The sequence below is a fragment of the Gopherus evgoodei genome, chromosome 1 (assembly GCF_007399415.2).
Source record: "Gopherus evgoodei ecotype Sinaloan lineage chromosome 1, rGopEvg1_v1.p, whole genome shotgun sequence".
Lineage (NCBI taxonomy): Eukaryota > Metazoa > Chordata > Testudines > Testudinidae > Gopherus > Gopherus evgoodei.
In genome coordinates this window covers 322,875,269-322,903,173 of record NC_044322.1, presented here as the reverse complement: position 1 = coordinate 322,903,173, position 27,905 = coordinate 322,875,269, and the positions used below count along the sequence as shown (strand labels likewise).

The 27,905-nt window shown below is 43.4% G+C and overlaps 1 protein-coding gene across 3 annotated transcripts in view; it reads left to right on the top strand.

The window, feature by feature from the left end:
- FAM3C (family with sequence similarity 3 member C) overlaps nt 1-27,905 on the top strand; it is a 77,683-nt gene that overhangs the window by 7,929 nt on the left and 41,849 nt on the right. For 2 of the 3 annotated variants that reach the window (XM_030549101.1, XM_030549099.1), the window contains exons 2-5: nt 5,495-5,556; nt 16,419-16,523; nt 18,804-18,833; nt 20,708-20,831. In XM_030549101.1, the coding sequence (XP_030404961.1) occupies nt 5,544-5,556; nt 16,419-16,523; nt 18,804-18,833; nt 20,708-20,831 (272 nt within the window). In that variant the 5' untranslated portion in view covers nt 5,495-5,543. Of the gene's footprint in view, nt 1-1,749; nt 1,803-5,494; nt 5,557-16,418; nt 16,524-18,803; nt 18,834-20,707; nt 20,832-27,905 lie in introns of all 3 variants that reach the window. The other variant, XM_030549100.1, reaches the window with a different exon arrangement.

Sequence of the window (27,905 nt, the reverse complement as noted above, 5' to 3'; positions counted from 1 at the left end):
TACTCCAGCTAAACGAAAGGAGTAACCCTAAAATCGATATTACTAAATCGATTTAGGGTTAGTGTGGACGGATATCGAAGTTATTGGTCCTATTCTTTTACTGAGCTACCCAGAGTGCACCGCTCTGGAAATCGATGGTACCCTGGGACCATGGACGCACACCACCGAAGTAATGTGCCCTTATGTGGACGCGTAAAATCGATTTTATAAAACCTGTTTTATAAAATCGATTTTACTAATATCGATTTAAAGCTGTAGTGTGGACGTAGGCTAAGTAGTAAGTTTGTGTGGCTCATGTTTTTAGTGCTTTGAAATTGCATTTGTTAGGCAATTTTTTTGTCAAATGGGGAGTGGGGGGAAATATATACAGCAAGCTGTTTGTACATCCTGCCAGCATGAAAACTATTCAGGGTGCAGAATTTTGTTTGGTTCCATTCTACTATGATGCCTCCTCTGGGAAGATAGAAGGATGTGAACGTTACAGTAAAATAACCCTTTAAACCAACATTTAAATGCCAAAAACTCAGCTTGCGCTAACATAAAATTGCTCCCTATTTTTAACAGTTTGTCTAACTTAGAGCTGAACTGTAAACTGAACTGTATGACTGTAGGATTGGCAGAATATAGCAGAACATGAGAGTTAAGAACTAACTGGTCAACCACACACCTCATTTGGAACCAGAAGTATGCAATCATGCAGCAGCAGCAGACAAAAAAAACAACAACCCAAAACAAATTCAGTATAGTACTGTGTTAAACATAAACTACTTTAGCCCCCCCCTTTTTTTAAAAGAAATTGTTGACAAGGCAAAGAAACTGTTCTCTGCTTATTTCATATAAATTAAGCTGGTTAAAAGCAGCATTTTTCTTTTGCGTAGTAAAGTTTCAAAGCTGTATTAAGTCAGTGTTCAGTTTAAACTTCTGAAAGAACAACCATGTGGTTTTGTTCAGAGTTAGGAACATTTCAGAGTTACGAACAACCTCCATTCCTGAGGTGTGTTTAACGCTGAGGTTCTACTGTATTGAGGGTTAGGGAATCTGCATTTAGATGGACACTGAGGTAAAGTGTGTGTGTGGTGGTGGTGGTGATGGGGATTTTCAGAAGGATTCTCAGTTGCCTACACCCATAGTGATCCTACAGTATCATTGTGCTTGCTCATGGCCAGTTGCTTGTCATCCTCTGGACATTTTTTATAGCTTGTGATGCATCTGCTAGGAAAGTTTCACTCTTAATGTAAGCAGTGAACATTTAGCACCAAATTCCTCTCTACTCTTGAAAGTGCCTGCTGATATTTTAAGGTCTTTCTTTTTGTGGAGGGAAGGAGGGTTTCTCAGGCCTTTCCATTTTTCCCTCATTTACTGTCCTCCTCACTACTAACGCTTACTCCCATAAAACTTTAAGCAGTATATCATAGTCACCCTATCTGTGGCAGAGAGAGGCTGGACATGGGTCTCTGAACTCAACAGTACTACTTCGAACACAAGCCAAAAGAAGTAGCTTGAATAATGGAAAGTTCTCCCTCTCCCAGGAGTTGAACATCAGGCTTATGTAGGGTTGAGAGAGTTTTCTGAAGGATGTAGAGCAAAGAGTAACAGGTGCTAGAGACGAATAACAGGATTTTGTCACTATCGTAGCATTCAAGAGCACAGAGTCTCAGGGATGTTGTGGTACTGTTGTATACAGCTGTTTCACAAAGCCTTGTATTAGGCATCAACCATTCATTTACACAATCTTTTCCATATATTCAGGCTCCCTCCCCATTTGGGATGAATCTGCCAGAATCACCACCCAACTGAAACAGGTTTGTCATCCTGCACAATACTGCTTTTTCTCACTAGCATTTACATTTCGCAAAAGCGAAATTGAGCAGATTTCCTTTTACCTAAAGGAGATATTGGTTACAGGCTACATTATTGGTCTGAGTATCTTGTGCATTTTAAGGTAACCTCTAGAGCTCTGCTCAGGCCTGATTGTTGGGCCTGATTTTTTTAACCCAGACCCAAACTGACCCAAGCCCGAGAAGGTCGAGTCAGTTTTCGACTACAGATGTCAGGTTTGTGTCAGGTTGGAAAACTGATCCCCTTGGGCTCGGTTTGGCTCTTCTCCTTTCTGTGAGGTTGGTATGGCCGCAGTTGCGTGCACTGCTCCTGCTGTGGAGTGTGCGCGCTGCCGGATGAGGCTCTCTGATTTCTTGGTGCATGCGCTCCGCAGCAAACACAGCACAGTGTGGTGTTGGTGTTCGGCAGGAGCAGATCAAGCAGCGCAGTCACCATAGGCCAGGGGAGGAGAGCCAACCTGTGCCTTCGGGAGTCGATTATTTTCCAAACCAACGCGAACGTGACACTTGTATAGTTTTTAATGCATTATTAAATGGTAAGAAATGAGCAAGTGAAATAGTAAATAGCTCAATAGCTTAATCTTTTCCTGCTAAGTTTCCAAGCAGAATGTAATTTCAGCTCAGTGAAAAATGTGAAAATGCTTTCACACCAAAGGTATGGAAGTACATAATACAGTGGTTCTTAAGAGCCTCTGAGGCCTTATCAGTAAGTATTAGAGAATGCTGTCTCCTTTGTTCCAGTGTTCACCCAAATGCTTCCTAAATTACTTGCCTAGTGTCACAAAAGCCAGCACGTAAACACTTTGACTAAACCTAGACATGTCTGGCCTGATTTTTTTCAGCGGATCAGAGTCCTGAACCTCTCATTGGGTTCTGAGCAAGTGCTCAGAATCTCTAGGCATCTTAGTTTGAAAATTTTAGAAGTTTCTGTGGTGGTTTTGCCATTTAAAAATTGGGGATAATACTTAACCATCCAGGACTGTTTGAGGCTTAGTGCAAGAAATGCTTGGAGATCTTTAGTTGGAAGGTGCTATGAAGTGCATTTTATTTTTCCAGTAACTGAAAGATAATCTGTGCAATAAAAAAAAATTATTTACAAACACTCTATTTTATGTGAATGTTTTATAAATGTTGCAGATATTTTCTAAAATATCTTTTTTAGATTAGAATTAGCCTGTTGTAGAAATGCTGAAGTTCTGGTTGAGGCAGTACTTTCAGTCTAATCCCTTATTTTCAGATACTTCTAACTTTTCTGGAAAGTTATCTCTGGAATTTAAATTTCTCATTCTTATGAGCCCTTGTGTGCATGCATGCATGTTAAGTTAGTAAAATTCTCTTCGTTGTTTGAGTATATCAAAATGTATACCTTTTCACATTCAATTTTTTAATAACTTTATCTCAAACTTACATGTCATATGTAGTCCTCAGTTAAGCATGCTTACAGATGGGGATGCGGGGGGTGGGGGGTGGCAGGGGAGGAGTTCTTTTGCTTACCTTTTTGCATTAATGTGAATAAATTACTGTGTATCCCCATGTATCATACACCAATAAACCTTCAGTAAATAATCATTGAGTTATTAGTCAGATAATTTATTCTACTTTCAGGGATTGAGTGGGAAGGTTGGCTCATTGCTCCTGCCTCATATCCCCCCCGTAGAGCTTTTGAGCTGCACAGGATAGATCAGGGGTCCACAATCTTTCAGAAGTGGTGTGCCGAGTCTTCATTTATTTGCAGTAATTTAAGGTTTCACATGCCAGTAATACATTTTAATGTTTTTAGAAGGTCTCTTTCTATAAGTCTATAATATATAACTAAACTATTGTTGTATGTAAAGTAAATAAGGTTTTAAAAATATTGAAGCTTCATTTAAATTAAAATTCAGATCTTATCAGTTTAGTGTGATCCTTGCCCTTGCTTTTCCTTGCTGAGTTTTCCAGTGTCTGGCACGTATTTGGATGATTTAAGCTGCACACAGGCTTCTTAGTGATCAGTTGTTAACTGGCACTGAGAGGGACAGAGGACATATTTCATGTGTGAAAATACCTGTTTACACAGGTATGTGGATCCAAATGCTGAAAGCATTGCAAACGCAATTTTCTTCAAACAGTTACATTTCACTGGCAGGGACATCCAGCAGGTAAGAATAGAGGCCCCATGATCTCTCTCTCATTGCTTCAAGGGAACTCCACAGATCTTCAAACTTCGATGCTCACACTTCTGAGCTTTTTAACTGAATGAGCTGCATTTCGAAATCTTCAACACCCATCCAGTGAAATACAAACAAATCCAAGTCGCTTTCATTGAACTTGACAGGTTTAATTAGAAAAGAAAGCATTGGGCTAAATTGCTGGAAATCTTGAAATCTGTCAGAAAATTCTGATTCCAGTTCTTGCATGTACATTCTAATCTCACCATCAAACGCAGTGTGCTGTTCCACTTGGTGTGATAGTGATGTAAGCAGCAAATCAGGACTTAAAAATATCCGAGTACAGTGGCACTGGAACAATTTTTAAAGTGAGGGTACTGAGCTGCACCCCCCTTGCCCCTTTCTGCACCCCTCACTGTCCAGGCTGGGGGCCAGTGGGACACAGCTGGGGGCCAGTGGGACACAGCTGGGGGCGGCTGCAGAGCCCTGGGCCGGCGGCTGGGACCCCCAGCCAACAGCAGAGCCCTCCTGAGCAGTGGCCAGACCTGGGGCCGGTGTGTGGAACCCTGGCTGGCAGGGAGCTGGCAGTCGGTACCCTAGGCCAGCAGTGGAACCCTGGGACCGGTGGCCAGGACCTGGGCAGTGTGAATGCCACTGAAAATCAGCTTGTGTGCCGCCTTTGGTACATGTGCAATAGGTTGCCTGCCCCTGGGATAGAGGCTCTGTCTTCTTCTGAGCACTGTTCTTGGAGTGCCCTTTTAAGCACCAACTTTCTACAGCACTTGCCATCTGTACATTTAACTAATAAAATGCATGTAGGTGAATAGATTTATCAAGCTACATACCTTCTTACATTTCAGACATCATTACTTTGCTGAAGGAAAGTGGAGTTTTTTTGTGCACAGATTTTGCAATGTGGTCTTTAACTATTTTTTACTATAATCTAGAGAGAAAATCCTCAAAAGTTTGACTGCCACTCTGCAATAAAACATAATCTTGGTACAAAAGGTCACTAGCAATTTGAAAGAGTGCTAATGGGTTTTTTTGTGTGTGCACTCTCTGTTGCATGTTTACATTTGTACCATACATATTGAACACCTTCAAGAAAACAAGGAACGTCATCCGATTTCCTTGGTAATTGATTGAGTATAATGTGTCATATCAAAACAGGCTAAAAATGAGGTGAGTTTATGAAGGATTTAGTAAAACTCAGAAATGAATGATTAGAATAACAAAACATTCAGGTAGCTTGCTTTATACTTGAGTGACAAATGAGAGCAATGCATCAGAAATCAATCCAATATACTCTTTCACTGTGAGCACTAAGAAATCAAGGCTTGATGCTAACTATAACGGGTTAACTATTAAGTGATCAGCAAAATCTTCATTAGCACTACTAGTTTGGAAACACTGAATGTTTCTATGAATTAATTAACAAACAGAACAGTAGTAAAATGGCTTATTTGCCTCTAGTTCTAATTGTTGTGCCTTATATTTTCTCCTTTTTAGGTGGTTTGTTTAGTGCAGTAGTGCTGTTGACTGACTGACAAGACTAAACATGAGGGTAGCAGGTAAGAAAAACAGTCACTGGGATCAGATTGATGAGACTTTTAAACCAAGCCATATACTGCATTAATAAGTAAAGGATAATTGTGATTTTTTTATTAATATCAAACTTCTGAAAGAAGCATGGCAGCGTTAATTTAATGGAAACAGTATTGCTTTGCTATTTCACTACCTCTTTAGCTGTCTGTGAAGCATGGCATTAAGCAATCATGAATGGCAGAAAAAAAATGATGAATGTTATTTTCTCCATACCAGAACATCTAGCTTCCCTGAAGGTCGAAAAGAAGAAGCAAATGTGAATTTGGTCTTCCTCTGAGTTTCTTGGTGTAACCCTGGCTTTCAGCTTTTTATATGTAGTTCATTCAATTATTGTATATGCATTTCAGTTACTAAACTGGAATTTTTGCAGGGGAGGAGGTTCAAGTTTATTGGAAGAAAACATTTTGTCTAGTAAAAAGCGACAGTCCTGTGGCACATTATAGAATAACAGAAGTATTGGAGCATAAGCTTTTGTGGGGGAATACCCACTGCTAACATGGCTACCCCTCTGATATTTTGTCTAATAAAATGGCGAAATGTTTATCTGCCACTTTCAGCCACAATATCTCTTCCTACAGTCCAGTCTTTGTTTGTTAGTACCCTGGATAAGAAAGACATCTCAGAATAATGCAGAAAATATTCTATACATCACTAAATTTAAAAAGTGTATTTAGCACCTTTCACATCAGATGTCTTATGGGTCTTTTTATATATCTTTCAATCTTTTAAACAAGAATCAGTTCTAATCATAGTGCAAAATAACACCAAAGAAACGCCAGTCATTGTAGTAAATAACATCAAGGAAGTGATATACACATTAGAAATTCAGGAAACCTAACAAATGTATACAGTGATGTTTAGTACAATAGGAAGAAATGGAATTTGAAATTTTTCAGGACTTGAAGATAAGTCTTTGATGTAAATGTAATGAGTGTTCTTGGTATTTGTAAGGCATAGGTCAATAAGATGAAGGAATGAGAAATAGGTAACTGTTCCAAAACAGAAAAGAAATAACTGGAAATGTCCTGTATAGAAGGAATACAGCATTATTTCTGGGGGGGGTTTCGGTGAGACTGCGCACTCGCAGAAAACGCCCCTTCCCCAGAATTCCTGTGCTTGCCTGCAGAAAACTGCAGGGAAGCAGGGTGGGGGAGATGACCATGGGTGCAGTTTTGGTGGGGGATTGCCCCCTTCCAAACAGAAGTGAGGCATGGGGTCCACACAGGGTTACGTGCACGTGCCCCTCCCCCCCATTTCTGCAAGTGCAGAGCTGCCCAGCTGAAGGAGCCTGCATCTTGGTTCCCTGACTCTGCAGCTGAACGCCATCTCCTGGGTCCTAGTGCCAGTTGTGCTCCCCTTCTGTGTGCTGGGAGCCTTCTTTTCTATGCAACAGTGAGTGCTGGGGGTAGAGGGGAAGGGGTAGAGGGGAAGAGGCAGTGGGGAAGGAACCGGGGGTGGAATAGGGCAGGAGGATGGGGGAGTGAGGGGTGGGGAGTGGAGAAGAAGGAGTTAGGGGAATCATGGGGGGAAGTTGGAGTCCAGCATGCGGCATCCCTTGGCAGCAGCTGGGGCTCCCCTGTTAAGCAGTACCATCAAACCCTCACACTGACAAGCATTACCTCCCTACTCCTGGACTCCTACAACAAGTCCCCCCACATCCAGACCCCCACCACACTGATTCCCAAGAAGCTGCACCTGGACCCCACTCCATCAAGCCCCCTCCCCCAGCATCCGGGCCCCCGCACTGAGCCCTCCACACCCAGGCCTCCCAACTCCTGCCGATTCCCATCTCCCTACACCCAGATCCCCCCTGCTGAGCCCCAACCACCACCACCTTCACCTGCACTTGGAACCCCCCAACAAGTCCTCTGCATCCAGATATTCCACTGAGCTGCCGGCACCCAGATTGCCCCACACCTGGATCCTATACATACTAGCCCCTCCACACTTGGATCCTGCGGGGCTGAGCCTTCCCACCCATACCTGGTGCACCTGGCACAGAGGCGTGTTTCTGGGTCAGGCCCAGCCCTTATACTGTGTCAGTGTCAGGTGCAGCCTCACTGCCAAATCCCTGTACCGGGGGAGCTGGGGGTTTCAGGATGATCTCCCACCTCAGTGTAGCCAGTGGCCTGTGCTCCCCACTGCCATGCTGGAGCTACATTTATTTATTGACAAATAAAATTTGCAGAATTTTAAAATATTGTGTGCACTATTTTTAATTTTTTGGTACTAAATTCCCTCAGGAGTAACAGTGTATCGGAGACCGACTGAGTAGAGTTCAGAAAGAAACTGGGAGTGAAAGCTGAATAAATGTAGCATTTGGAGAGCAGTAATAGAGGTCTCTGAGAAGCCTGTTTACTTATGAGAAAAGAAGCAGGAAACATCAAAGAAAATTCAGTAGTGTGTTGCGTCTGTATCACAACTAAATAATTTCAAGGCGTTCCATTGCGATGTAATTTGTACTGTTGTGTTGCAGGAGGAATGTGTGAGTGTGCTAGTTAATAGTCTGACAAACGGTTAGACTTTTCAGCAGTGTGATTCATACATTTAACTTAGTAACAGTTACTTCAAAGTAACACAGGACATTAAAGTTAACAGTAAGGCTGTGATAGAGAAATAGCACATGGAACATACATTTTTATTAACTGTATTATGTATGCTTATATCTGAACTTAGTTCAGACACTCTCCATTGGGGGTCTGGTGAAAGTCTATTTTATGCTGCAGTAGGAGTGGGCAGATTTTGGTAAGACTGGGAAATGCTCCGTTTTCTGGAAGGTCAATCAGGTCACCAATGGTGGTTGTCTCCCTCCTATAAACCTCCTCACTTCAGCCCTGCAAGATCTCACAATCAGGGCAGAACCTGGTAAAATTTATATATGTAATCTTAAGCTGACATTTCTTAGGTATAGTAAGCAAGTACTTTAGTTGAGTGCTTTTAGTTCAAAGACTAAAGGAAGGGCTCTCTTAGAAATGTCTTTTCTTTTTTATAGAAAGAGCCCATACAATTCCATGAGAGGGCTGAGAATTCTGTGGTGTTTCTTTGGTGTTGGTACAGTCTGCTCACTTTTTCTTGCCTATTCTATATATAACAAAACATGCACTATCTGTCTAATTTAAGATATGTCATGTTCCAAAATCTACTTTTTTTTGTAGATGTGACTCTGGGGAAAAAAAAATCAAACCACGGTAAAACCTAAAAATAACCTCCAAGAAAGAAGTAATAAATTACATCTGAGATTTGGCTACACTTGCAGGTGTGCAGCACTGGGAGTTACAGCTGTCTTCGTACAGCTGTGTAGGGAAAGCGCTGGAGTGTGGCCACACTGACAGCTACCAGCACTGCAGTGTGGCCACATTTGCAGCATTTGCTGCGGTGTTGGGAGTGGTGCATTATGGGCAACTATCCCACAGAGTACCTCATCCCATTTTGGCGCGTGGGTTGTGGGAAGGGAGTGGAGGGTGCGGGTCATTCTGCTTCCTGTCCCAATGCCCCGTGATGCATCGCTTCACATCCCAGCAATCCCTGTTTTTTTTTGTCCACGTTTGGCGCCATCTTGACTCTCTCAACGGTTCTGTGCAGCACGATTTCTGTGGGAAATGGAGCCCAAACTGCTGAGTATGCTAAGTCTCACCAGCACATCACGTTTGGCAACTGAGCTATTCGTTAAGATCCAAAGTGATGAGGAGTCCGATGATGATAGCGAGTCACCTGACGCGTATGACACTAAATTGCTTCTGGCATTCACGGAAATGCTCAGCACCGTGGAACGCCGCTTTTGGGCTCGGGAAACAAGCACTGAGTGGTGGGATCACATCGTCATGGAAGTCTGGGATAACGAGCAGTGGCTTCAGAACTTTTGGATGAGAAAAACCACTTTCATGGGACTGTGTAAGGAGCTCTCCCCCACCCTGCGACGCAAGGACACGAGATTGAGAGCTGCCCTGCCGGTGGAGAAGCGGGTGGCTATTGCAGTCTGGAAGCTGGCAACTCCAGACAGCTACCGATCAGTCAGGAACCAGTTTGGAGTGGGAAAGTCGACCGTTGGAATCGTGTTGATGCAAGTTTGCAGGACCATTAATCACATCCTGCTAAGAAGAACCGTGACTCTGGCGAACATGCAGGACATTGTGGATGGCTTTGCACAAATGGGTTTCCCTAACTGTGGAGGGGCGATAGATGGGACGCATATTCCTATTCTGGCACCACCCCACCTAGCATCTGAGTACGTTAATCGGAAGGGGTATTTCTCTATGGTTCTCCAGGCGCTTGTGGATCACCGTGCACGTTTCATTAACATTAACACAGGCTGGCCTGGAAAAGGTGCATGATGCACGCATCTTTCGGAACACTGGCCTGTTCAGGAAGCTGCAGGCAGGGACTTTTTTCCCAGATCGGAAGATCATAGTAGGGGACGTTGAAATGCCCATTGTGATCCTTGGAGACCCTGCTTACCCATTAATGCCTTGGCCCATGAAACCGTATACAGGGAAGCTTGACAGGAGCAAGGACCAATTCAACTACAGGCTGAGCCGGTGCCGAATGACTGTGGAATGTGCTTTTGGCCATTTAAAGGGGTGCTGATGATCTCTATATGGGAAGCTAGACTTGGAGGAAAGCAGCATCCCCATGGTTATATCCGCACGCTGTACCCTCCATAATATTTGTGAAGGGAAGGGTGAAAGATTCAGTCAGGCATGGACCTCTGAGGTTCAATGCCTGGAGGCTGAATTTGCACAGCCAGAGAGCAGGGCTACTGGACAGACCCAGCACAGGGCTGCAAGGATTAGGGATGCCTTGAGGGAGGAATATGAGGCTGAAAATCAACAGTAATGTTTGGTGCCTTGCACGGGAGTGAAGTGCAGTGGTTACAATGTTAGTAGGAATCTGTGTTTCCTAAGCTGATTTGCAGTGCCTGTTTTCTTTCCTGTGCTAAGGTATCTTTGACTTTCTGCAAAAATAAAGACTGTTTTCAAAGCCAAGAATTCATTTATTGAAAAGAAAATAACTTTATTGACAGACACACAACATTTTGGGAACCTAAAAGGGCAGAGGGGTGGGGTGGAGAACTGCACAGTCACAGGTTTGAATATGTCCTGTCTGGAGTGCTGTGCAATGACTGCTGCACTTCAGGATGCCTATACTGCATGGTGATGGGGACTGAGTGCAGAGGGTAGGGGTCATAGTTCTCAGGGCTGGTTGGTGAACGTACAGGTGTTGGAGGCAGCTGGTGGTGGTGGTAAGAACCTAGATGCTGGGGAAGGGGGTTTTGAGCTGACATTGGGGCACAAGGGAAAGAGCGTTGGGACGGGGTGGGGGGCCGGCGCGGTAGTGCTCTGCCTGCATGGCTACAAGCGCCTGGATAGAGTCCGCTTGGCACGCCAGGATGCTTATCATCTGCTTTGTGCTTTTCTTCCTGGCTGCTGTGTTTTTCTGGCGGATCTTGCTTTCCCTTTTACCTCCAGTCCTGCACTTTTTTTTGATTCTCTGTGACAGAGTGATCCATAACTACTTGCAGCATGTCGTCAGATTACAAAGGATGAATATAGGCAAATAACACAGGAATGCAGAGGCAAGATTAGAAAAGCAAAGGCACAGAATGAACTCAAACTAGCTATGGGAATAAAGGGAAACAAGAAGACTTTTTATCAATACATTAGAAGCAAGAGGAAGACCAAGGACAGGGTAGGCCCACTGCTCAATGAGGAGGGGGAAATAGTAACGGGAGACTTGGAAATGGCAGAGATGCTTAATGACTTCTTTGTTTCGGTCTTCACTGAGAAGTCTGAAGGAATGTCTAGTGTAGTGAATACTTACGGGAAGAGGGTAGGTTTAGAAGAGAAAATAAGGAAAGAGCAAGTAAAAAATCACTTAGAAAAGTTAGATGCGTGCAAGTCACCAGGGCCTGATGAAATGCATCCTAGAATACTCAAGGAGTTAATAGAAGAGGTATCTGAGCATCTAGCTATTATCTTTGGGAAATCATGGGAGACGGGGGAGATTCCAGAAGACTGGAAGGGGGCAAATATAGTGCCCATCTATAAAAAGGGAAATAAAAACAACCCAGGAAACTACAGACCAGTTAGTTTAACTTCTGTGCCAGGGAAGATAATGGAGCACGTAATTAAAGAAATCATCTGCAAACACTTGGAAGGTGGTAAGGTGATAGGGAATAGCCAGTCTGGATTTGTAAAGAACAAATTGTGTCAAACTAATCTGATAGCATTCTTTGATAGGATAACGAGCCTTGTGGATAAAGGAGAAGCGGTGGATGTGATATACCTAGACTTTAGTAAGGCATTTGATACAGTCTCGCATGATATTCTCATAGATAAACTAGGAAAGTACAATTTAGATGGGGCTACTATAAGGTGTGTGCATAACTGGCTGGATAACCGTATTCAGTGAGTAGTTGTTAATGGCTCCCAATCCTGCTGGAAAGGTATAACAAGTGGGGTTCCGCAGGGGACCGGTTCTGTTCAATATCTTCATCAACGATTTAGATGTTGGCATAGAAAGTACGCTTATTAAGTTTGCAGACGATACCAAACTGGGAGGGATTGCAACTGCTTTGGAGGACAGGGTCAAAATTCAAAACGATTTGGACAAATTGGAGAAATGGTCTGAGGTAAACAGGATGAAGTTCAATAAAGATAAATGCAAAGTGCTCCACCTAGGAAGGAACAATCAGTTTCACACATACAGAATGGGAAGAGACTGTCTAGGAAGGATTATGGCAGAAAGAGATCTAGGGGTCATAGTAGACCACAAGCTTAATATGAGTCAACAGTGTGATACTGTTGCAAAAAAAGCAAACATGATTCTGGGATGCATTAACAGGTGTGTTGTAAACAAGACACGAGAAGTCATTCTTCCGCTTTACTCTGCGCTGGTTAGGCCTCAACTGGAGTATTGTATCCAGTTCTGGGCAACGCATTTCAAGAAAGATGTGGAGAAATTGGAGAGGGTCCAGAGAAGAGCAACAAGAATGATTAAAGGTCTTGAGAACATGACCTATGAAGGAAGGCTGAAGGAATTGGGTTTGTTTAGTTTGGAAAAGAGAAGACTGAGAGGGGACATGATAGCAGTTTTCAGGTATCTAAAAGGGTGTCATCAGGAGGAGGGAGAAAACTTGTTCACCTTAGCCTCCAATGATAGAACAAGAAGCAATGGGCTTAAACTGCAGCAAGGGAGATTTAGGTTGGACATTAGGAAAAAGTTCCTAACTGTCAGGGTAGTTAAACACTGGAATAGATTGCCTAGGGAAGTTGTGGAATCTCCATCTCTGGAGATATTTAAGAGTAGGTTAGATAAATGTCTATTAGGGATGGTCTAGACAGTATTTGGTCCTGCCATGAGGGCAGGGGACTGGACTCGATGACCTCTCGAGGTCCCTTCCAGTCCTAGAGTCTGAGTCTTCTGGAGGTTTTGGAGTCTTTGAGCTGTTGATAACACGGGCAGCCGAGATCTCAAGGTTGCTTGTGGAAAGGCAAAAAAGGCAACACTTAACAGAGGCAGCATTGTTTATATCAGACAGTTATTCCCACACAGTGAAGGATTTTACAGTCTTCACAATAGCATAATTTTCCCATACCAAAGAGAGCGCACATAAGCCACAGGAGCCCCGAAATGGTGAGTAAGGGGGACTGATTGCTTCAGGGCTGTACTGTCCTTGGGGTTTCTGTGCGTTGGGGAAAGCAAACAGCTGCAGGGGGCACCTACACTGAACATTCTCCCAACATTTTCCACAGAAGTTGATCCTGGAAGATATCTCGCTGCTGCGGGTCACCTGGGAAGAGCGGGAGGGTCTTCTACAGCAATGCGGATTCTGCCCTGGCCCTTATGCAGCTTGCCTGTGTCTTGCAACGGTCCCCCCACCCCTCGCGGCACAGTGGCGCGGATGCGTTAGCCTGACTGGGACAAGGACCACAGTGGCTCTCCCAATAAACTTGCGGAAGCACATCGCCCACGCTCTGGCTGAAACTTTTGAAGAGATTACTGAGGCCGATTACCACAACGTGATAGACCACATCAATGTGTTGGTCCACATCTAGGCATGCATGCAGCCCTAACCCTCCCTCCCTCTCCCAAAAAATTTCCATCCTGAAAATAAAAGCTGCTTACCAGGAACCCGCTCCTCTGTTTATCCTTCACCAAGTACTGGCTGCTGTGACTGACTACCTTCCTCCTGGCTTGAAAAGAGCTCCTGGTTTCATGCCTCCAGAGACTCCGGGGTGTCTCCCCCCGACCCCAGTACCCTCACTCTCGGTTTCCTCCTCCCCACCTCCCGCTCTGAAGTGTTCATCGTGGTCCTCGGATTGGCGGTGGGGTCACCCCCAAATATCACATCCATCTCTGTGTAAAAACGGCAGGTCGTTGGGGCAGCGCCAGAGCGGCGGTTTCCCTCATGGGCTTTGCGATAGGCACTCTGCAGCTCCTTCCCTTTAACCCTGCATTGCAGCGCATCCCGGTCATGGCCCCTTTCTAGCATGGCCCTTGATATCTGCCCACAGGTATCGTAATTCCTACGGCTGGAGCGCAGCTGGAACTGCACAGCTTCCTCCCCACAAACACTGATTAGGTCCAGCAACTCGCCATTGCTCCATGTTGGGGCTTGTTTGGCGCATGGAGGCATGGTCACCTGGAAAAATACACTGATTGCACTCCACACCTGGCTGAGCAAACAGGAAGGGGATTTTTAAAATTCCCGGGGCATTTAAAGGGCGGGTCACCTGAGGCCAGAGCAATAGAGTTTGAACTGATGAGCAGAGTGGCTGAACAGGCATTCTGGGATACCTCTGGAGGCCAATAACAGCGCTTTTGGTGGCCACACTGGTGGAGCAGCACTGCATCACCGGCGCTGCAGTCGTTATTCCCCAGGCCGAGGTGGAGTACAGCCAGCGCTGTGGCCGGGGAGATACAGCGCTATATGTGCCTTGCAAGTGTGGACAGTGAGTGCGTTGCAGCACTGTAAAGCCACCACCAGCACTGCAACTCTCCAGTGTAGCCAAGCCCTGAGACTTTGAGAAAGTATATAGATAAAATGTCAAATAGATGCAAATATTAGCATTAAAATACTTTCAGACAACTGTTTTAAGTTTTAAATTTGCTTTGAGTTTATCAAGAGTATTAACTATGGTTAAGGCTGCGAGTCAGTCACAGAGGTCACAGATTCTGTGCCTTTCCAGTCCGAGCAGCTCGGATGTCCCCGGGCCAGCCACACTGGCCACTGCTGGGGCAGTCTTGGGCCACCACCATCCCCCAGCACCTGTAGTGGTCTGTGGGCTGCCGCTCTCTGCCCTGGAGCACCAGCTTAGGGTTGCTAATTTTGGTTGGATGTATTCCGGGAGACTTAATCACATGACATAATCTTTAATTCCTGGAGACCCCAGGCCAATCCTGTAGGATTGGCAACTCTACACCAGCAGCGGTCCCAGGACACCCCCTCCAGAGCACCCATGGCGCCCCTGGAGTCTCCCCTCCAGAGCATACAAGATTTAGTCAGGGGTATATAGTTCAAGTCATGGAGAGGTCATGGGCCATGAATTTTTGTTTATTGTGACCTATCCATGACTTCTGCTAAAAATCCCCGTGAGTAAAACGTAGCCTTAACTACAGTTTTGTCAAATAAAATTATTGTAGGCATATAGCCCCTCAATTGTCTCCCATCCAGTTTAGGTTTACTTATATTTCAAGTTCCCAGACAGAGGGCACTGCCAGGAGTATTGGGGGGTACTGGACGGGTAGTTGGGGAGGTGCTGCAGGGATGTGTGAGTACTGAGGGGGGGTATTTGGGGGGTGCTGGCAGGGATATTTGAAGGAGTACTATTAGGGGTATCTGCATCCTCACACTTGAAGTGGGGCGCAGTGTTGCTCCCTGTCACTGCAAGAGCAGCTGGCACAGGGCCTTGATGCTGCATCAGTCAGTGCCTCACTGTGGGCTTCTCCCCCTCCCCAGGGTGGCGAGCCAGGGCCTGACTGGGCTCCGAGGCCCCATGGCAGGGCAGGCGGCCCAGCTGAGAGGCACTTTGCAGCTCTGCTTTCCTGGTAGGCCAGGCAGCCCAGTTCCGACTCCCCTCCCCTGATCATCTGCCACTTCCGTACCCACCCGTCCCAGAGAGGCTCCTGGTGCATCACTCGCTGAGCCTGGATTCCAGCACTTGCTCATTTGCCCACCTGGCCACTTGTCCCACCCCTGCACTGCTGCCAGGTGGCAGATGACAGACCTGGTGGGGCTGCGCTTGCATCACTCAGGGACACACTGTGCTCTGGAGCCCAGCTAGGCCCAGCTACCCACCCCTGCTAGGGGCCCTGTGCTGGAGAGCAGGCACGGCTCCAGCCCTGGCTCGGCTTCAGCTTGTTTGATCTTTGCAGTCCACTGAGAACTGTCTGGCAGTCCCGATTTGGCCAGTGTTTGCCTATTGACTATCCTGATCTAGCATATATATTGTTCTGTAAATGCCAGTGTGATTCCAACACGCTATTGGTAAACTGTGAGATGTGAATTGGTATCCCACCCCAGGGTGGAAGACGGCAATCAGAGGTACAGCTGAGCCTCACAGTATTATTATCATTGCAGTGATTTAAGTTCACAGCTTGACAGTACAAAGCTTCACTTTTGATTTATTTCTCATGTACATTCTTTTTGTTTACTTTATTCCACAGTTTGTTTGTAACATGTTTCTGGCAGCATTGTAATAGCTTTATTTAACACAATTCATTGTGGATTTCTCATGCAGTTTATCTTTTGTGGTAAAAGCTGATATGTATAAATTATAGAATAGAAAGAAATAGATGCTGAAAATTTATTTTCTGTGGTTCTGAATAGGTGCTGTAAAGTTGGTGGTAGCTGTCTCAATATTTCTACTGACATTTTATGTCATATCTCAAGTATTTGAAATAAAAATGGATACAAACTTAGGAAGCCTATTTGGTAAGTGATGTTTTCTAACTGTTCTCCCAACGCAAATCTGGTTGACCTTGGATATAGTTTGAGTGAGTGCTACATGATCTTTCCGTGGTGAGCCTGGCATGGTCATGCTCCAGAAGAATGCATGTTTTTAAGAATATACTTTTATGTTCTGCACTAAAAGGTAAAATATTAATATTTACAAATTTAATGTGAATATTTTAGCGTAAAATGTTCATTCAAAATATACACAATTTTTATCCATGCACAGATCATGTTTAATTGTATTCGTGATTTTAATCAAATGTTCTTTAGACTGTAAGTATAACAAGAGTGCACAGTGTGTTTGAAGTCATCGTGTTGGTCCCAGGATATTTGAGAGACAAGGTGGGTTAGGTGATATCTTTTATTGGACCAACTTCTGTTGGTGAGAGAGAAGTTTTCACGCTACGCAGCTCTTTTTCAAGCCTGGGAAAGGTACTCAGGGCTTGTCTACACTTACATTTTATAGCGCTCTTAACTTGCTGGCTGGGGGCAGCCCTGAACGCAGCAAGTCTGAGTGCTTTAAAGCACTAGTGTAAACAGGCTCCAAGCACTGGGAGTTAATCCCCTCATGGTGGTGGATAATCAGAAGCACTCTCCCAGTGCTCACACGCGACCACACTCGCACTTCAAAGCATTGCCACAGGAAGCGCTTTGAAGTTTCCAGTCTAGCTATGCCCTCACTATGTCATAGCTAAATACGAGATTGAACAGATAGTTTAGCTAGAATGCGCGTCTATATAATAATTCATTTTAACGTGGTCCCCGCTATAACGCAGTCCCCGTGTTAGCATGGTACCGCGCATGGATCCCAAATCCCGCGTTCTAGTGAGGGTCCTGTGTAGTTAGCACATATTCCAAAGGACTACTTCACCTTGAATATGTGCTAAGTACTTATGCTATGCCATAAGGTAAATAGGGGTAGTCTATTTTTTGTCAAGTTCCAAATTTCTTGGTCAAGGTGTAGTCAAGGTCCAGACTCCAGAAAAAATAATTTAAAAAATAGTAACAATAATGATACGTAAATAAAAAGATTTCAGGGTCTGTTCAAAAGCATCTGATGGTATGAATTTGGCCAGTGATCTGCCTATTGACTGCCCCTGTGCTGCCCCACCTCATCTCTCTGGTATAACGAGTGGGCATCCAAGATAAACTGTAGAGGTGCTGCATAGACATTTCAGAATTTACTTATTTTCATTCCTTGTCCTTAGTATTAACATAAAGTGCACATGCTGGATGTAGTATACCAACACACATAAAGTGATCAAACTGTGTCAAGTGTGCATGTTATTTTTCTGCTCTCCGTATAGATTCATGGATTTTAAGGCTAGAAGGGACTATGTTGATCATCTAGTCCAATGTTTCCCAAACTTGGGATGCCGCTTGTGTAGGGAAAGCCTGTGGCGGGCTGGGCTGGTTTGTTTACCTGCCGCGTCCACAGGTCCAGCCGATTGAGGCTCCCACTGGCCACAGTTCGCTGCTCCAGGCCAATGGGAGCTGCTAGAAGTGTCATGGGCCAAGGGATATACCTGCTGCCACTTCCAGCATCTCCCATCAGCCTGGAACAGCAAATCACGGCCAGTGGGAGCCGCGATCGGCCGGACCTGCGGACGGGGCAGGTAAACAAACTGGCCCGGCTCTCCAGGGGCTTTTCCTACACAACCGGCATCCCAAGTGTGGGAAACACTGATCTAGCCTGACCTGCAAATCTCAGGCCACAGAACTCACCCACCCACTATTGCAATAGACCCATAACCTCTGGCTGAGTTACTGAACTCCTCAAATCATGGTTTAAAGACTTCAGGTAAATAGAGAATCCACCATTAACCTAACTTTTGGGTAGCTTAAAAACCAGGCTCCCAATTTTGAAAAGTGCCTCCTGATTATGGGAGCCCAGCTTTAGACACCTACACCCTGATTTTTTTTAGAGGGATTGAGCACCTACAACTCCAGGGATCTCTGGAAGCTCAACATATCTATTATCCGATCCCCTGTATCTAAAATTGGCCAACCAAAACTTGAAGCAAAGGATGTTAAAGACTGCATTTTGAAATTTGGCCCTTTAATTTGTGTGTCTTACTGTAAATGTTTGTGCTTTATATTTGAATATGATGGTGGGAGGTATTAAATGGAGTATCATAAACAATCAAACTTATTTTTATAGATCTACAAAAGACTAAACTAATGGGATTATAAACATTTTACTACCAATGAAATATCATTGTAACCAAAGCTTTTAAAAAACTTTCTTCTGTGTTTTAGCTAGATCAGCACTGGAGATAGCTGCACACCGTAAGTATTTCATTTGCTGCAGTTACTGCGGTGTGTATTTACTTTTGTCTGTATATACAATATTGCTGTGACTCTTAAATACTGACTCTCACTTTGATGTAGAAATTGCCACCTGCACATAAAAATGCAATGAGAATAGCTTCAGAAGTAGAAGATTGTTTCACATCTAACCATAGAGTTGCATTTGTTAGATCAGCATGTGTCAGAATAGATATTTTAATGCTTTGTGATATGGTACCTAATTAATTTTACTGTTGCATGTACAGTATTTAAGCTACAGTTCCATGTGTGTATTGATCAGTGTTATCTTTGTGCTCTTTTGGTCAAGTACAAGATAGTGTATGTGGGAAATACATTTTTACTTTTATTCCAGGATGGAGACAGATTACACTAACTGGCATTATTTTATTAATCGAAGTAAAAATAAGTTTCTTATGAAGGATATATGATGCGGCTCTTGAGTGTTAATACATTTTGAAGAGGGTTCCCAATAGCCCTTAAAAAGATGATCAAACCGTTCCCTGAAAATCTTCTGTCCTGGCTTTTAAGTAGAGCCCTGCTCGGATATAAATTTATATCTGCAGATGCAGATATCTACGGATATAAATTGATATCCATGGAACTGCAGGACTCTCCCGGGAACCACAGCTGCAAAAGGAGCAGAATGTGGGGCTGCTCCTCCCAGCAGGGGCAGCTCTAGCCATTTCGCTGACACAAGCATGGCGGCACACCATGGGGCACGCTCTGCTGGTCACCGGTCCCGTGCCTATGGATGCTCCACCAGAGCCGTGGGACCAGCGGACCCTCTGCAGGGATGCCTGCGGGAGGTCCACGGAGCCGCCTGCCGCCCTCCCGACGACCAGCAGAGTGCCCCCTGTGGCATGCCGCCCCAAGCCCGCGCTTGGCGTGCTGGGGCCTGGAGCTGCCCCTGCCTCCCAGAAGCCAGTGGCCCATGTTGGCAGCTCCTCTGGCGCAGCTGTACCACCCCCAGCTCTGTCCTCTGGCACAGCTGTACAGACCCCAGACAGGAGACAGTTATGCAAACAGTTGTGTGGAAGGGACAGGGGCAGGGCTCGGGGTGGTACTGCCGCACAAGAGAAGCTGCTGTCGCAGGATGCAGGGGAGTGGCGGCCCCACATTCTGCTCCTTTTGCAGCTACAGTTTCCTGGAGAGCCTTGCAGTTCTGCAGATACTGATTTATATCTACTTTTAAGCACTTGATTCAAGATGTCTTTGTTACATTATTTAAGCAAGGAGAAAAGTTATATTTGTTCATGTGTTACAGGACTGGAATCTGGTAGATGTAAGTTCAGAATTTTGCAGCAGAGGCAGAAACAGATGTGATTTCAGGCAAGTCATTTAGGGAATGATCCAAAGCCCACAGAAGTTAATGGAGAGATTCCTGTTGACTTCAGTGGGTTTTGGATCAGGTCCATAATTTTTTGTACCTGTTTCTCCATTTATAAAAAGGAGATACGCACCTGCTTCGCAAGAGAGATTAAACGAATGCTTGTGAAATGCTTTCTCCCAGAATTGACATACAGACTGAGTTATGCACTGTTGTCACCATGTTGGTCCCAGGATTTAGAGAAACAAGGTTGGCGAGGTAATATCCTTTACTGAACCAACTTCTGTTGGTGAGACAGACAAGCTTTTCAGCTTACAAAGTGCTCTTCTTCAGCTCTAAGCTCTGTGTGAGCTCATAAACTTGTCTGTCTTGCCAACAGAAGTTGGTCCAATAAAGAATGTTACCTCACCCACCTTGTGTCTCTATATAGACTGAGATAATTTGTGACTTGCCTCCACCTTTTCCTTAGATTTGACTAATATTTATTTACTGTCATATCTAAATCATATTTATTTCCTTTCTAAAGCTACAAAACCACCCAGATATAAATGTGGGATTTCAAAAGCTTGTCCTGAAAAGCACTTTGCCTTCAAAATGGCAAGTGGAGCAGCCAACGTAGTTGGACCAAAAATTTGTGTAGAAGATAATGTGTAAGTATTTGCTTATTTGTCAGATTATCTGTATGTACCTTTTTAAAATCTATTTTGGATAATTGCTCGGTCAGAATCTCTTGAATACAGACTATAATGTATTGATTGTTTTGCTGAAGTAAATAGAACATCTTGTGGTTTACTTTTAGTTTAATATGCAAACAAATATCTGAACTGGTACAAACGTACCTTTTTCATGTACTTTTGACACTCACTAGCTGTATGCGGGATTGTACTGTGGAATTGTTATACTTTTTTAAAAATAATTCTTTAAACTCCATCAGGCCAATGACAGATAAAATATATTTTTAGCCTTTCTTTAAAAGAGCCCTGCCAGGGTAAAAAGATATTTTAATAATAAAAAGGTAATTAAAGTTTGCTGATATCTTAGGTTATTAAACCTAAACATTTTAAAAATCTAATTCACTTTTCATATTTACAGTAAATTCACTTTGATTAATAATATTAGGCTATCTAACGAGTTTCACTTTTGTTTGTTTCTAGTAACTTTCACTTTTTATATCCACTAGTACCTTGCTACAAAGGTTGGGTTGCATGCACTGCAGGGGAATGTTTGAAAAATTGTATTCTTTGAGGTTATTAAATTGAATAAAAACATAATAGTTTTTTAATGCAACCCTTTTAGAAATACAAAATCTGTTTTATGCCTGGGCTATTTGTATTCCTTAAATATTAAGCTAATTGGATTACTTCATTAGTATGCTAATTTTGTTCCAGACAGTCTCACCTCTTACATCATGGTTGCCCTTGATTTTACCCAATAGAATACATGTAACTTTATAGGTTACAGCTTACCAGCTCAGTTTCTGAATAAGTTGCATTGCAAAAGGATTTCTAGTATTGCTACAACTACCGAAGAACTTTGTTTACTCCAGTCACAATCAGCATTCATGTGAAGATTGGCTTTAAAATAGTACAGTTTAGTTGTTGGTTTCTCCCAGCGCATACTCTTCTGGTGCTGCATAATTCCAATATGTCTTATATCAGGCTATGCAGAGTTGTTCCAAAATAACTGGCAGTTTTTCAGTGAACATCATAACAATTTATAATGCTGCAGCTGACAATTTAACTACAAGGTAATTTTAAGTAGAGGACAGGATTTTCATCAGTGTACTCTGTTTAAAGAGACTTTGTAAAATTAGAAACATTTGAGCCAAAGGATTGTCTTTGTCTTCAAGACTGTACCCTGTCATGATCACTTAACTCTAGTAACGCAGATCCACTGAGGCTGGAATATACTAAGCTAACGTGCGGAAGAATAGACAGATAGTTAACATGCTTAACTGTGGACTGATGTTCCGTCCGCCCTTCCGTGCACAGCCGGTACTATACCCACCAATGACTCGGCAAGTTGGTTAGACTGTTTAAGATCCAGTTTGGCTAGATTGTTCACTGCCCTGCCAAACTGGACTTTAAACAAACTATCAAACTTGGTTAAGTGGCTGGCCAGCCACATTCATTATAGTTCAGTGATGTAATTTTCCTTAGAACTTACTCAGCAAACAGGTACTTATGAAATACGTCAGTTCCAGAACATGAAACTAATTATGGTTGGTATAGCTGGATTCTTTAGGGGTTGTCTCCTCTTTTCTAGCTAGACAGCGGCCATAATACTTTGCCTCAACCCTCTTGAAATCTTTCAGTGAGCAGAAGTGTTAACTTCAGTTTCTTGACCAAACTTTAACTTAGATAGTTATATTCTGTCAACCTGAAAGTCTCCTTTAAAATTCCTTGTGCAGTTGAGGAAATTATTCTTTAATTCCTTCCTAAAACCCTGTTATCTAATGCCGGTGAGTGAATGAATACTGCGTTCTGCCTCAGAGGTGCCCTAATTCCCTGCGGGGTGAGTGGTCCCAATATTGTTTTTATAGAGTCATATAAAAAGTAGTTGCTAAAGTGCTTGGGATCCATCAAGATGAGACTCGAGATTGTTTGAGTTGTCTTTATGTATTTTCAAGCTTAACACGAGGTTATGTTATGTTTGTAAAGAGGGAGTGTAGTCTCATAGCACTGAACTGGGAAGGGCTACTGCAGGGATAGGCAACCTATAGCACGCGTGCCAAAGGCAGCACACGAGCTGATTTTCAGTGGCACTCACACTGCTCAGGTTCTGGCCACCGGTCTAGGGGCTCTGCATTTTGATTTAATTTTAAATGAAGCTTCCTAAATATTTGAAAAACCTTATTTACTTTATATACAAAAATAGTTTGTTTATATATTATAGACTTATAGAAAGATACCTTCTAAAAACGTTAAAATGTATTACTGGCACACAAAACCTTAAATCAGAGTGAATAAATGAAGACTCGGCACACCGCTTCTGAAAGGTTGCCAACCCCAGGGTTACTGGGTTGTGTTTCCAATCTTGTCAATGACTCAATTTGTGACCTTGAGCAATTAGTCTAATCCCTCTGTCCCTCAGTCTACCAGTCTGTACAGTGGATGTAATAAAACTTCCCAACTTCTCAAGGTGTTTATGAAGCAAAATATTTGCAAAGATTTTTGGAAAGGCAGAGATTAAATGCTATATGTGTGCACCATATTAGTCGTCTGATTTTATTTATTTATTTTTTTAATCTCAAATAGTTAAATAAGGAGTGGTATGTGTGTTGATTTCTTTGGCAAAGCTTCTGCTGTAATAATTGTCAGATTCTCCTCTGGAACAAGTGATAAAAAGCAAGAGGCACTTCTTAGTAATAAATAGCGTAATAGTTCTGTTTGTATGATGTACTATTATCCTGCATGATCTGAATAGGATCTTCTGCATCAATTTACAGTACTTTTTGCCAAAAGTGTATTATCTCTGCTAACTTCCTATGAGGGTGCCTTTTAATATCTCTTGGTTTTATATACACAATTAAGAATCTATATTTATAGAGGTCTTTATTTTTGAATGCAGTGCCTTTGACTTATATTTTAAAAGCTCACATAATATGTTGACTCAATATTTGGATTAGTATTCTAAAACCAGCCCTCTTCTGAGAAATTCAGTATTACATTTGTACATGCTTATCACTGCTGCTGCCACTTGGAGGGTGAGGAGAAAGATCTAGCCACTTTGCAAGAATTCATTTTAGATAATGCAGCTGTTTTATGGTTGCTTTAAATTGCCCTTCATTATCTGTGCTCAGGCGATTGTTCAGATCTGTTTGTACAGTAACTCATCGCTTAACATTGTAGTTATGTTCCTGGAAAAATGCTACTTTAAATGAAACGATGTTAAGTGAATCCAATTTCCCTATAAGAATTAATGTAAATGTGGGGGCAGAAGGAGGTTAGATTAAGTTCCAGGAAATTTTTTTCACCAGACAAGAGACTATAGTTTGTGTGTGTGTTTATACACATATACACAGTATAAGTTTTAGACAATTTAATACTGTACACAGCAGTGATGACTGTGAAGCTTGGTTGAGGTGGTGAAGTCAGAGGGTGGGATATTTCCCAGGAAATGCTTTACTGCTAGATAATGAACTAGCACTCTACTGAGCCCTCAAGGGTTAACGTGTTAAAGTAGCCTCACACACTACAAGGCGCAGTAGGAATGAAGGGGGGAGACACAGCATGGCAGAGAGGGACAGACACTGTGTGTGTGTGTGTGTGTGTGTGTGTGTGTGTGTGTGTGTGTGTGTGTGTGTGTGTGTGTGTGTGTGTAGGAGGGAGAGAGAGAAAGAGACAGTGTGTGTGTGAGAGATGCACATTACCCCTTAAGTACGCTGATTCCATTCTAAGTACACTGCCTTTTTAAGTAGATCAGCAAGTTGAGACAGCAGCTGCTGCCAGAACGCTTCTTCTGTCCTGAGCCCTGTCCTGTCCCCCCTTGCTCTGTGGAGATAGGGTTCAGGAGTGGGGGGGAGGGGACACCCTGATATTAGCACCCCTTTCTCCTGTGCACCACAAGCAGAAGGCTCCCAGGAGCAGCTCCAAGGCAGGAGCAGTACATGGCAGTGGGGAGAGGGACAGCTGAACTACTTGGCAATTGATATCCTACTGGGCAGCTGCTGCATAGGGAATTTAGGGGAGCAGTTGTGGGGGCTGCTGGTCTACCCTGGTTCCAAGCCCCCACCAGCTAGCTCCAACAGGCTGCTCCTCCTGCAAGCAGTGGACAAAGCAGACGGCCACCAAACAACGTTATAAGGGAGCATTTCACAGCTTTAAACGAGCATGTTCTCTAACTGATCAGCAACCTAAGAAGGAAACAAGTTAACGGGGATAAGTGAGGAGTTACTGTACGGCAAACATCCAACAGCCAGCTAATAAAGCAAGTCAAATTGAATAGCACTGTTACAGAGGTAAGTGAACGTTCAACATAAATGAATGCATTTGCTTTATGCTGAGTTCCAAAATCTGTTGACATTTCAGACTAAACTTCATTAGGAAATTTTTCTTTTGGGTGGTTGGTGATTTTGAGGGAAAATACAATTTTCCTGTAGAGCTGGTGCAGTTCAAGATCCATGAAAGTATGAGATGATATGGTTCCAAAACCTTGCATCTCATAATATCAGTACTGGATTGGTCTGAATGATTACTGCAGAATACTGTCATATCTCTTTTTATGTTTGATCCCTGAAGGCAGTTTTGTTCTAGTAGGAAACAATTGTTTGTCTGTGTTCCAGTAATATTATACTGAAGTAGAATGTTTGTTTGTAAAATTCCCTAAATAGTTAATCCTCCTTTGTTGATATTAGTCACTTGTTTTTAATCTAATCAGATCAGAGAACAGATTAGGTAATTACTGAAGGAAAGCAGAGACTATTTCTGAGTTACTGCAGTTTTAGCTGTGTTCTGGCAAGTGCTGGATACCTCAGGCAACCACAACAACAGGTACTGAATACTAATATGGGTGAACTTGAGTGCCTTGTATTAAATTAGGATATTGATATCACAGAAACTTGGTGGAATGAGGATAATCAATGGAATATGATCCTACCAGGGTAAAAAATGGCACTTTATATGGGGGGAAAAAGTGTAAAGTCCAATGAAGTAGAAATCTTAAATGAACCAAACTATACCATAGATTCTCTATGGATAGTAATTCCATGCTTGAATAATATATATAGCAGTAGGGATATACTACTGACCACCTGACCATGATGGTGATAGTGACTGTGAAAGGGAGGGAGATTAGAGAGGCTATAAAAATAAACTCAACAGTAGGGATTTCTGCTATCCCCATATTGGCTGGCTACATGTCACCTCAGGATGGGATGCAGAGGAAGTTTCTTGACACCTTAAATGACTGCTGCTTGAAGCAGTTGGTCCTGGAACCTACAAGAAGAAAGGAAATTCTTGATTTAGTCCTAAGCGGAGCACAAGATCTGATCCAAGAGGTGAATATAGCTGAACCTCTTGGTAAAAGTGACCATACCATAATACAGTTTAACACCCTGGGGGAGGGGGAGAGATACCAAAGCAGCCTACCAAGGGAGCATGTACTTTCAGAAAGGGGAAGTATGCAAAAATGAGGAAGTTAGTTAAACAGAAATTTAAAGGTACAGTACCAAAAGTGAATTTCCTGCAAGGTGCATGGAAAGTTTTTAAAGACACCATAATAGAGGTTCAATTTAAATGTATACTACCAAATTAAAAAACATAGCAAGAGGACCAAAAAAAGTGCCATGGGGCAGTGAGGATGGCCTTGGCCTGATCCACTTTCAGCTGTGGATGGTCACAGGATGACCTGTGAAATGCTCGGTATCGGAGGGTAAGCATACAGGAGCGTTGGCTGCTAGCTGATGTGAAAGGCAGTCAGGGAGCCCAGACTGAGGACTGCTTGATTTCCTGTTGTCCCTCATAGCGAACAGGATGCCCCAAGCTATGAAAATGATTTGCAGAACACTGGGCTTCAGGGACCGCTCATGACATAGGGAAAAATTCCTGCTGAGATGGTCCACGAGATGATTCCGGACTCTGGGCAAGTGATTAGCTATTGAGAGATACTCGTTGATGCAGAATTGGCATAACCTGATTGCCTCTTGGCAAGACACTCTGAAGTGTGCTCACTTTTGCATCTTCATGTAATACATTGCAGTGGTGGTGCTGGTAAGTATGTGAACCACTCAACACTTGATGAGGTCTAGGGAAGCATGACAGGCATTATATATGGCCTGAACTTCCAGCACGTTGGTATGCAGTGAAGCTTCCTGCTCGGACCACAGACCTTGAACCTGTAACAACCCCAGATGCTCTCCCCAACTTACCAGGGATGCATCAGTGACAACCATCATGATCAGGAAAGGCAAGATGAAGGGAAAACCTTGACATATGTTCCCCTGAACCGTCCACCAGTGCAAGGGGTCAAGATCAATGGAGGCACGGACCAATCTATCAAGGTGTGGAGAGTTGGATGGTAAACTGTCCTGGGCAATATTTGAAAAGGCTGAAGGCACAACCTTGGAAGTTAAGCTGACTGCATGCATGTTGACATATGGCCCAAGAGCCTCAGACACAGCCAAACTGTCATGGAAGATTGAGACTGCAGACTGAGACCAAGGCAACAAACTGTCTGGAAACGGTCAGCTGGCAAAAAAGCTCTCAAACTTGTAGTCTATTAGGGCCACCAGTGAACTTGATTTTGTGAGCGTGGACCAACGTTAACTTTCCAGTGTTTAAGGTGAGAGCCAGATGGTTGAGAGAGTGCAATGTAATGCATACATAAGGCAGGATAACTTCTTTGACTCTGCCTCTTGGTAGCCAGTCATCCAGGTATGGGAAGACATGGATTACCTTCTTTGTGAGTTACACTGTCACTATGACCCTACATCTGGTAATAACCTGGGGACAGAAGACAGACCAAAAGGCAGAACCGTGTACTGAAAATGACAATTCTCCATGACAAATCAGAGAAATCATCTGTGGCTCAGGAAAATTGCCATGCAGAAATAAGTGTCTTGAAGATCCAGAACAGCAAACCAATTGTTCTGAGAGAACATAGGGAAGATAGATGACCATTCGGAATCTCATGTGCCTGTTATATTTGTTAGGGTTGCAGAGTTAAGAATAGGTTTTACTCCTCCTTTGGATTTGGGAACTAGAAAATACAGGTAGTAAAAATCT